The 12,162-nt window shown below is 38.6% G+C and overlaps 1 protein-coding gene across 1 annotated transcript in view; it reads left to right on the plus strand.

Moving 5' to 3' along the window:
* Positions 1 to 12,162, plus strand: part of DOCK3 (dedicator of cytokinesis 3) — a 419,595-nt gene that overhangs the window by 295,378 nt on the left and 112,055 nt on the right. The window contains exon 12 of the mRNA XM_040445563.1: positions 8,116 to 8,204. Within this exon, the coding sequence (XP_040301497.1) occupies positions 8,116 to 8,204 (89 nt within the window). The remainder of the gene's footprint in view (positions 1 to 8,115; positions 8,205 to 12,162) is intronic.

Genomic DNA, 12,162 nt, shown 5'->3' on the forward strand with positions numbered 1-12,162 from the left:
GTTTTTTGGTGGAATCTTTTGGGTTTTCCATATAGAGTATCATGTCAACTGCGAAGAGTGAAAGTTTAACCTGCTCCTGGCCAATTTGGATGCCTTTTATTTCTTTGTGTTGTCTGATTGCAGAGGCTAAGACTTCTAATACTATGTTGAATAACAGTGGTGAGAGTGGACATCTCTGTCTTGTTCCTGACCTTAGGGGGAAAGCTCTCAGTTTTTCCCCATTGAGGATGATACTAGAGTTGGGTCGTTCATATATGGCTTTTATGATCTCGAGGTATGATCCTTCTATCCCTACTTTCTTTAGGGTTTTTATCAAGAAAGGATCCTGTATTTTACTTGACATGTTATTTTTAAGTGTCAATTCTTTATGGCCAATATGTAGTTTTTATTGCTGTGGCTTGGGTTATCATATTTCTTATTAACTAGTAATAATAAAGGCACAAATTTGGTTAAAAACTGCATTAATATTTGTGTGAAAATTTGAACATGTCTAACCAGAAGTAAACCCTAATAGAAATAAATGCAAGATATATCATCCATCACAAAGATACATGTAAAAACATAGATCATACAGTACAAAAACTGCTATAAAAGAGCATTTAAAAAATCAGAAAGCCTCGGGGCGCCTGGGTGGCGCAGTCGGTTAAGTGTCCGACTTCAGCCAGGTCACGATCTCGCGGTCCGTGAGTTCGAGCCCCGCGTCGGGCTCTGGGCTGATGGCTCAGAGCCTGGAGCCTGTTTCCGATTCTCTGTCTCCCTCTCTCTCTGCCCCTCCCCGTTCATGCTCTGTCTCTCTCTGTCCCAAAAATAAATAAACGTTGAAAAAAAAAAAATTTAAAAAAAAAAAATTTAAAAAAAAAAAATCAGAAAGCCTAGAGGAAAGGACAAAAGAAGTCCCATTCATATCAATTATAATAATAAAAATAATTGAGCTGAAAGAAAATCCTCTTAGGTAAGAATTTCCAAAGTAAAGTAAAAACACAGAATCTATATATATGATATTCATGAGATTCACAAAAAAGAGACACAAGAAGTGTAAAAATAAAGCAGCTAAGTATAAGAAATACAAACAAATGTCACAATATTGATGATAAATTGTAAGGTGAGAGGTATGAAATGGGTGTGCTATGTCAGGAGTGTCAGGATTGGTAGAAAAAGAACATACACACACACTATAAAAGTAAATTCAGTTTCATATTTCATCCTCTAAGAATACATGATCTCACTGGAAACAAAGTGGCCTCTCAGGGCAGTCACAGACACAGCACGTGACAGCACCACTTACTCTCTCAGCCCCAGAATCCTCAGCAGAACCAGCCCCAGATTACATGGTCTCTGCAAAGTAGAAGGTTACTACTCTGATAGTCATTAGATTCAAGGTTCATAGTCCCATTCTGGAGAAATTTTCCCAACAGTCTATGTATCTCAGTTTAAAGGAAGTTGACCAAATTCGGCCTTCTTAACTGGTGGAGAAAGGAGAGCCAGCACCCAGGTGTCCTTACCAACATCTCCACCCCCAGTTTGCCAGAATTCCAGAAAGCCCTTTTCTCCCTCCACAGGAATAGAGATTTACTTATACTGATATGTGGTGGAATTTATAGTGAAGATCTAATTGTTTTGACCTTAATGCACATAATAAATATTGACTCAAAATTATTATAGTCAGTTTATTACAAATACAAAGAGAAGATAAAAGTACAATAAAAGCAAGAGAATTTAATATGCATCTTGACATACAGGAAGACAAAAATAAATAAGGATGGAAATAAATATTTAAATCAGGTAAATAAATCTGACTTAGAGAATCTGAATAAGGTTGATGTGACAGAAAATAATAGTCAGCATCTTTGAACACTCATCATGGGCCATTGTTACTCCTCTTTTATAGATAAGAAAACAGGGCATAGAGCCATGAGGCATGTGCTTGAGCAGCCTGGTAAGAGACCATGCTCTTAACCTCTTACTCTCCTACTTCCAGATAAGGTGAGCATAATTTGTCATCTAAATCAGGACATTCTGATAATCAAAAGGAGTGCTGTTGATGCCAGTACAGCAGGTGTAAATGGAGTATCCCAGCTCATCAAGCCATATGGTCCTCCCAGCTCAAAATAAATCTTTTATCCAATGAACAGAATACATCTTTTCCAGTGCATGTGGAACATTTACAAAAATTACTCATAGAAAAAATTTCCATAAATTCAATAAGGCACAAGCCACACTCTCTGTTCACAGTGCAATTAGTATATAATGCATCATATTAGTTATCCAAAAGGGAAAAGCCATATAATCACCCTGATATCAAAAAAGATACTTGACGAATGTCAATCTTCATTCCCAATTATTTAATAATTTCAGCTTATTAAAGTCAGAATAAAATGCTGTTTGTTGCAGTTTGAGGAAGTTAATGGATATCAGTAATTTGGTTCTGAGAGCAAAATGTTAAGCAGCTATAAATAGAAATGGATATATGATGTAGAGTAGAATCAAAATTTATAGTGTGTATATGTACATCTCTATATGTGTGTATGTAAGTAGTATAAATAAACATGTCACTTTTATTAGCAAGAAAACTTAAATTTGAGATCATAGTTTATTTAGATCTATGAGCCACACAGACTTTTATATTTGTTTCCCATGGCTACTATAACAGATTACCGCAAGTGTGGTGATTTATAACATAGAAATTTATTCTCACAATCTGGAGGCCACAAATCTGAAATCAAGATGCCAGCAGGACCACACTCCTTCTGGAGGCTCTACGGGAAAATCTGTTCTTTGCATCTTCTGGGGGCTGTCAGCCTGCCTTGTCTTAGGGCTTCATCACTCTAATTCTGCTTCTGTGGTCACATTGCCTCCTCCTCTTCTGTCTGTAACTTCTTCTCATCTCTTAAATCTTCCCCTGCCTTTCTCTAAGGACATTTGTCATTGAGGTTGGACTCACCCAGATCATCCAGGATTATCTACTGATCTCAAGAACCTTAATTTAAGTACATCTGCAAAGACACTTTTTCCAAATAAGGTAACATTCACAGGTCCCAGGGATTAGGATATGGATATACTTTTTAGGTGCCACCATTCAACCCACTACAACTTGTGATTAATGTGAACCCTGAATTAGAAAGACTATTAGAGTCATCATCAATGTGGAGCCTCTGTGGTGGCACAGAGGGATTGTGTGTTTTCTGCAAACAGGTTGGTCCCAAAAGAGGGGAGAGGCAGAACTGAGATGTTCATGCCCAGGTCCTTCTCCTAAAAGCACTGGCCAAAGAAGTCACTCCTTCTCCCAGGAAAGTGACTACAAGGGGCCAAAAAATGTTACTCTTGGAAGAAGCCCTTCTATCACCTGGAAAGAGAAGTTAAATTAAGTATTCCTATTAAAGAGAGAGAGAGAGCATGCTATTTGTCTTTTTTTTAAGTCTGTGCTAAAATAAACATGTATAAGTTGTAAAATAAGAAATAGTTTAAATTTCTCATAAGTAAAAATGTAATTTCTCATGGCCTATGAGTGCACATCCAGAATATATCAGATTGGTTTATTTGTATCAGCTTGGTCTTGGAGATTCTGTTCAATTGGGCCATTTTTATAGAAATATGTGCTGTTTTTCTTCGTTCTTCTGGATACTTCTCTCTTTTTTTGCACTATAAGTAAGGACTATATAAAACAGTGGTCAGCATCAGTAGTGTTCTTAAATCTGTAGGTTGTTGCCTCTTTTCCAGCTTTTTAGGATTTTCAACCAAATAAAGGCCAAAATAAAGCAGGTCGCACCCAATGGGAGAGAATTTTAATATGGAGTATTTGCACTAAATTAAGTTTTAAACCATAGGCAAGACTAAATAGTTGTAGTAGAGACAAAATGGGAATGCTGACTGACATCAGGGACACAAGTACCCTGAAGCCTGGTGTAGGAGTAAGGCTTTCAGGGTTACAGTACTCTGTAGCCTCTTTTTCTCTACACCAGCTTTGGGGACCAGGCAGACCTATGTTTAGACTCCAGCTCATTTCACTCTTCTCAGTAAAATGAACATGGTAATACCAATCTTATAGGATTATGAGAATTAAGTGAAATAAAATATGGGAATATACTCTAACCACTACTTCCCTATAGTAGACCCCCTTCTAAAAATGCAAACTTAAAGGTCTTACAAATAGCCCTCTAAAATTTCTTAAACATTTTTTTGTGTTGCTCCCCTTGGGGAAAGATGAGAAGAAAGTTGGGTGAATAGCCATCATAAACATGGAAATTTAGAAGTTAAAGAGGTGGTGGGAATTCAAGCTGGTGTAGACACTCTGGAAAACGGTATGGAGGTTCCTCAAAAAACTAAAAATAGAACTACCCTATGACCCAGCAATTGCACTACTAGGCATTTATCCACGGGATACAGGTGTGCTGTTTTGAAGGGATACATGCACCCCCATGTTTATAGCAGCACTATCAACAATAGCCAAAGTATGGAAAGAGCCCAAATGTCCATCGATGGATGAATGGATAAAGAAGATGTGGTATATACATACAATGGAGTATTACTCGCCAATCAAAAAGAATGAAATCTTTTCATTTGCAACTACATGGATGGAACTGGAGGGTATTATGCTAATTGAAATTAGAGAAAGACAAAAATCATATGACTTCACTCATATGAGGACTTTAAGAGACAAAACAGATGAACATAAGGGAAGGGAAACAAAAATAATATAAAAACAGGGAGGGGGACAAAACAGAAGAGACTCTCAAATATGGAGAACAAACTGAGGGTTACTGGAGGGGTTGTGGGAAGGCTACAAGGGGCTCCCCATTGTAGAGGGATGGGCTAAATGGGTAAGGGGCACTAAGGAATCTACTCCTGAAATCATTGTTGCACTATATGCTAACTAATTTGGATGTTAACTTTAAAAAAAAAAAAGTTAAGGAGGTGGTGAGGAAGAGGCAAATGCTACTGTGTGCTCTGGTGCATGAGTGAATGAGAAGAGTATTCTGAACTCTGTTGAACAGAGCCTGCACACCTGCTCCGGTGCTTCTGGTGCTCTGGATACTTGGGAATCACATGTAGAAAACCAAAAACCTCTCGCCTCTCTGTCCTATCCCTTGAGTAAAATCCCTGGACATGTAGTAGTTGAAGTACTATGCTGGTTATCTCCTCTGTGAGGAGAGCAGACTGCTACAGAGGCATTACAGACCTCTTTTCAATCATAATCCCTCATGTCTCATAATTGAGGACAAACTACCAACATCAATAATCATGCTCTAAATATTAATTTGATTGGGTATAACATGATGCTTCTATAATCACAACTCATTTGATTACTTAATAAATGTTTATATTTATAATTTTTCCTTACAAAATACCCTAGTGATTGGTTAAAATATGCTGATGACACCACATCCACTTAGTTTTAGATGATTTAAGTAACCCCTTGGCATTTAGGAAAGGGAGACATTTGAAAGATCAGTTAGGAAGTGATTACACTGGTCCAGAAGAGAGATGATAATGGTTAAACCAAGACCATGAAGAAGAGAGATCAATGAGGTAATACACATTGTCAATGTGAAAGTGGTTGACAAAGCAGTATCTCCACTGTACTGCCAAAAACCATTAATATTTTATTGGAGAAATGCTGAAGTTACACCATCTATTAGAGGGAGGGAGTTAATTTTCAAGACTCTTCTTTTGCAGTGAGAGGGGGAGTATGTTATTTATGACAAACTGTAGTCAGATTTCTGTTAAAGAAAGTAACTACTGATCTTGTAAACCTAGAAAGTGACAAAAAAAAAAAAAAAAAGCTGACAGCAAGACAAGTCTGAATCCTCACCAGCTGGGCACTCTGATGTACTGACTGGTTGGAAGAGATGAGACAGTGAGCATGTCAGACAGGAAGGGCTGGATGTACTGCTGCCAGCACCTCTCACTTTTGATTTCCAACTGAGTTGCTAAATCACAAGTGCTCATCTTAAAGAACGGTCTCCCTCTTCCTTTGTTTGGAAGGAATTCTATAAGTAGAAAATTATCCTCACAGCTCTGGACTATGAGAAACTCATCTTTGATAATTCTTTGCAACATCTCTGAGTAACTGAGGCTTATTTATACTGACTCAGGAGTCCAAAGAGTAATAAAATTAAACTAATGACTAATTTCCTTTATCTCTGAATGACTTCTATACAAACCCTTTTACTTAGTTGTGTTTCACATTGCGTGTACTTCACGCTCCTGGATGATTTTTTCTGTTGTTAAGTCTTTACACTATTTTTTTGGTTCCTTACTCTTTGATATATATTTTTTTAAGGTAACAGATACGTTTATTACTTGATTGTGGTGCTAGTTTTATGGATATATGCAAATGTCCAAACTCATCAAATTGATATTAATTAAACCTCAATAAAGTGGTTTATTTTTTTTATATATGAAATTTATTGTCAAATTGGTTTCCATATATCTTTTTTATTCTTTGAGTGTAGCTGACACACAACGTTACATTAATTTCAGGTATACAGCGTAATTATTCATTTTCTCTATACATTATGCTATGCTCACCACAAAAAAAAAAAAAACAGAAATACCATACCAAATCCAACAATTACACTACTATTTACCCAAAGAAAACAAAAGCACTAATTCAAAAAGATATACACACCCCTGTGTTTATTGCAGTATCATTTACAATAGCCAAAATGTGGAAGCAACCCAGGTGTGTCCATCAATAGATGAATAAATAAGATATGGTATACACACACACACACACACACACACACACAAATGGAATATTGTGCAGCTTAAAAAAAAATGAGATCTTGCCATTTGTGACAACATGGATGGACCTAGAGGGCATTGTGTTAGGTAAAATAAGTCAAACTGAAAGTCAAATACCATATGATTTCACATGCTAAAACTCTCACTGGGGTTTCCTATTTAAGTGCCCATGCTGGACTGCACACTTCTGAGTAAGCATGGAAAAATCCTGTAAGTTTTCCTTTGTGCATGGGTCTTACATTTTGGAAGGTCATACCTTCCTATGCAACAGGGAAAGGGGGTGCCAAGGCTATAGAGACTCCTGTTGTCGCATGGAATTTTCAAGAGATGACCATAATCTGATTTCAGTTGTTTCATTGAGGTGTCTGCATTAGGATGAGGAATCCCTGGTGTCTGTCTGTAAACTACACCAAGTACTTGTGTAGTTGTAGCTGTCTTGGAATTGCCCTTTAGAGAAATTAACAGAGGTGCAGTGTTGTTCCTCTATTCTCTCTTTTGTCCCAATCTTGAAACCCCTAGGAAAGGACTTTATATGTTTGGACATTTCAACCTTTTCTGCTAAGCCTTCCTTCCTCTTGATTATAGAGGATTTCACAGTGGACCAAACTCACTATTCTCCTAAACTTTTCTTCCTCTCTTGGCCTGGCTGAAACAGCAACAAGCAAATATCCACACTGCTCTGAGCTTAATAGGATTTTCCTCTGGAGCCAGTATAAAGACTATTGAATGATGATACAAAGTCAGTGCAAGGCATGGCAGTGGTAATTGTCTAGAGGAACTATTACTTACCCTCTCAGGAACTTGCCTCTGGAACCTACTGTGTGTGTGTGTGTGTGTGTGTGTGTGTGTGTGTGTGTGTGTGTGTGGTGTAAGAGACTAGAAGAGAAAACTTAGGGGCACCTGGGTTGCACAGTCAGTTAAGCGTCCGACTTCAGCTCAGGTCGTGATCTCACAGTTCGTGCATTCAAGCCCTGCGTCAGGCTCTGTGCTAACAGCTCAGAGCCTGGAGCCTGCTTCAAATCCTCTGTATCCTTCTCTCTCTTCCATCTCCCACTCATTCATATTCATTCTCTCTCTCTCCCTCTCTCTCAAAAAAAAAAAAGAAGAGAAAAGCTTGTGATGTAGGAGATTGCTACTTTAGAGAATAGGATATTTGGCAATTAAAAATATTTGTTGACATTCATTTTAGAGTTTCCACCCTTTATCCAAGTGTGAATCTTCCATGAGCCTTAACAGAAAACATGCCTTGTCTAATTTAGTAAAACAGGAAAGTGAGTTTGAAGTTTGCCTTCAAAGTTGGTGTTTCAGTTGGAACATCAGACCAGATGTTTAAAAGCCTTGAGAGCCATAACACCTGTCCTTCTGTTGCAGGTGCAACAATGAGAGTGAGTGGTCCCAGATCCACGAGAATATCATCCGCAAGTCCAGCGCCAAGTATTCTGCTCCCAGCGCCAGCCATGGTAACATAGTTCTCTGGCTAGAAAACTTTGTGTTGCATTTACTGTTCCTGATCATACAGACCTATAGATCATACATTGAATTTGTGTGGATCAGCCGCCATATGTAAAGTTCAATTCCCCACAGACATTTATTCTCCTGCCCAGTCACTTTCTACTATTTCTTTTTGTGATAATTTGAGACCTTCCCTAATTACTTTCAACCAAAATACATTTTCTGTTCTTTCTATAATGGATTCCATGTGCTTTGATAGGTAACTTAAGTTCTAATTTAAATCAAAAGCAAACAAAAAGGTTTCAGAGTTTGTGACATTGTGAAGTCTGTGTTTTCCTGAATAAAGAATACACACCCCAGTCAAAAATAAAAGACAAATATTAATAATCACTTTTTCTATTCCTGTTCAGTGTTAGCATCACAAAGAAAGCCTGACACTAATGAGAATCAGTGTTTGGTCTGCCAATATCATTCAGGAACTGAAATAGACAATCTTTATTTCACACCAGCTTTTTCTACGTTCAATTTCTTTTCCTTTCCCCTCCTTTTCTTTTAAAACTGTTTAATTTTGGGGCGCCTGGGTGGCGCAGTCGGTTAAGCGTCCGACTTCAGCCAGGTCACGATCTCGCGGTCCGTGAGTTCGAGCCCCGCGTCGGGCTCTGGGCTGATGGCTCAGAGCCTGGAGCCTGTTTCCGATTCTGTGTCTCCCTCTCTCTCTGCCCCTCCCCCGTTCATGCTCTGTCTCTCTCTGTCCCAAAAATAAATAAAAAAAAAAAAAACGTTGGAAAAAAAAATTAAAACTGTTTAATTTCTATCTATATCTTGGTGTAATTCCACACATTAGAAAGATTGTGCTTTCTAAATTGAACATTAATTGCTTGATTAAATTAGAAGCACTATTTAAAAGCCTCTGAGCTTTTATATACCCTTGAAGATAGCTACCAAGTTTACATAGAACCATGCTTATTCCGACAGTTTTACCTATCATTTATTTCATAATATCTTTTACATAACCTTATTTGTTTTCTAACTTTCATAGCCTCATTATAAATACAAGTGGGCCTTACATGACATTCTAAAGCCACTGCAAGGAATGGAAGTTTCCAAAGTTGTTAAGAAGTACTTAATTTTTTTCTTTATCAGGATCAGCACATATTCAACTAGGATGGCCCTCAGAGTAACTCCACACCAGAGGCTGCAAAGTTTGAGACCCTCAGATGGGAGTATTTTATTTCTCTAAAACTCTGTAGCACAGGGAGCCTCAGGGTCTCTCTCACAATTTTTAAGTGACTGGTTTTTTTCTATGTATGTGCCTGGATGCCAGGGAACTCCATGCAGTGCTTGAAAGGGAAGGGAGTCCATATTTCTCACCTAAAACTAGGCTAAAGCAGGAGGCAAGTAAAATCTTGTTTTTAAAATATAAAAAAGTTACTGGTGCTGTGGCTGGGTGGCTCAGTAGGTTGAATGTCCTACTCTTGATTTCAGCTCAGGTCATGATCCCAGGGTCATGGGATCGTGCCCCACATCAGGCTCTGCTTAGCATGGAGCCAGCTTAAGATTCTCTCCCCCTCTGCCCCTCTTCCCTGCTCACAGTTTTTAATTATAAAAGAAAAAAAAAAGTTACTGGTAATTTGGAAAACTCCCATTCATATCCATGTTTGTGGTGTTCTTTGCTTTATTTACTGTACTTGATTTGTAAAGAGTTACCTTTGGATACAAGTTCTTGGGACATGATATGATTAAAACTTGAGAACATTTTGGGGAACCTGGGTGGCTCAGTCAGTTAAGTGTCTGACTTAGGCTCAGGTCATGATCCCCCAGTTCATGGGTTCAAGCCCTGCATTGGGTTCTCTGCTGACAGCTCAGAGCCTGGAGCCTACTTCAGATCTGTGTGCCTCTCTCTCTGCCCCTCCCCACTTCTCTCTCTCTCTCTCTCTCTCTCAAATAAACATTAAAAACTTTTTTAAAAAAAAACATGGAGAACATTTTAGAAGAAAGATGGTAGTAATAATACACTTTTTAAAACAGCTGAAAGAGGGGCGCCTGGGTGGCTCAGTCGGTTAAGCGGCCAACTTCAGCTCAGGTCATGATCTTGCAGTCCGTGAGTTCGAGCCCTGCGTCGGGCTCTGTGCTGACAGCTCAGAGCCTGGAGCCTGTTTCAGATTCTGTGTCTCCCTCTCTCTGACCCTCCCCCATTCATGCTCTGTCTCTCCCTGTCTCAAAAATAAATAAACGTTAAAAAAAATTTTTTTAAATAAATAAAAATTTTTAAAAAACAGCTGAAAGAGTAGTTTCCCCCATTACCTCACCAGATTAAGATGCTGAATTGTGTCTCATTCCCTAGAGTGAGCAGGGATGGTGCCATCTTCAGTGTCTGTGGTTTTTGTCTGGAACTCACAAACACTGGCCATTCAAACAGTGTTAGAAAGGCACCCCAGACTTCATATAGCCTTAGTTAGGGTGTCCCAGTTAGAGGTCTCCATGTACTTGTGGAAAATCCAGGAGGAGAAATAGGCTGCTTCTCTTTGAAGTGTATGTCTGATGGCTTCTAGGTAAGGCTTGACTTGGAAGCTGTTGAGATCTTGGAAATTACCTGTTTCAACTCCTTCATTAAATAAATGAGGAAACTGAAGCCCAATGAAGTGACTTCATGGCTAAAGCAGGGAGCCCTGGTTTCCATACTCCAGGCCACTGGCTTTCTACTCTGTTGCCAAGCTTCTCAGCATGGGTTTTCTACTACAGGATTTTAGGGTCTTCATGTCAAAAAATTTCATAGATTACTCAAGAAATAGTTCAGGTCTTTATTAGCCTCCTTAATTAAAGACACGTCATTATAAAAAATTAACTTTGCTATAAACTGTCACCCATCTTTGTTAAACATTGTGGACAGTTAATTGCCTTGGCAGTTCTGTTTCAGAACTCAGTAGTGCTCTCCCTTCAAGTTAAATCATACAAAATTCAGAAGGAATTACTACATTAGTTTTAGGTGCTGAGACTAAAACTATCATTCATCACTAACTCCCTTAGATTGGCCTCTTAGATATGTAGCCACAGAAGTAACTTTTAGTAATTCCAGTAGCATGAAGATCATTAAAAACAAGTGAAAACAAAACAGTTGAGAAATTAATTTTCTATGTATTTTTTAATGACTTATACAGCTTTCTTTATGTTTCTTGGGCTGGGATTAATTTACATTATTAATCTTCACTCATCTTTTCACAGAGATGGGGGTTGAGAGGGACAAGGGCCAGGTTGCTGACCTTCCAGTATTCCACACAAATGTGTGGGATATTTTTATGGGACAGTCTTAATCTGAGATGAAATTTAGTAAGAAAACAGTTTTCTTGTGTCAGAGATCATTTTAACAGAGAAATTGTAATAAATTAGTTACTTTCAAGTTCTTTGGCTTGAGAGCCAGGTGATTGGTAGGTAGATGAGCAAGTGTTGCTAAAGGACTGGTTGCATATTGGGTAGGCGAGTGGGTCACTTTTCTGAGTTATTTACAGAGGCTCTTTTGTCCTGAGGACCATGGTTAGCATTATTTGGCATGCGCCTCAATCACTCAGGGCTTCAGAACCAGGAAGAGGACTCACATATTCCAGGATCCCAATTTCTACAAAAGCAGATCAAGTTTTATAGCCTCCATTGGTGACTTCTTTCATCCTTCATGTGCCTTTTCATGTGTTCTCTTGCATAAACTGAAGCCCTTTTCCTCTTGCTTGTCACACTTCAGAGCAGCTATTCAGAATTCCTTTTGGATAGCTCAAAAGCTAGATGCACCTCTCCCAGTGTCTTCAGTCTGCATCCTCACAAGTTGCACTTTGCATCTCTAGGCCAATTTGGTTGCTCAGAAAATGAGATAAAAGGTAAGAAAGATAGTCAGTGGGCACTTGAATGAATAATCCTTGCCAGTGCCAAGTGAGAAGGATGAACCCATTGATTTTCTTTTCCTTTGCCCTCTATCAT

This window comes from Herpailurus yagouaroundi, unplaced genomic scaffold, assembly GCF_014898765.1.
Source record: "Herpailurus yagouaroundi ecotype Mexico unplaced genomic scaffold, PumYag 193, whole genome shotgun sequence".
Classification (NCBI taxonomy): Eukaryota; Metazoa; Chordata; class Mammalia; order Carnivora; family Felidae; genus Herpailurus; species Herpailurus yagouaroundi.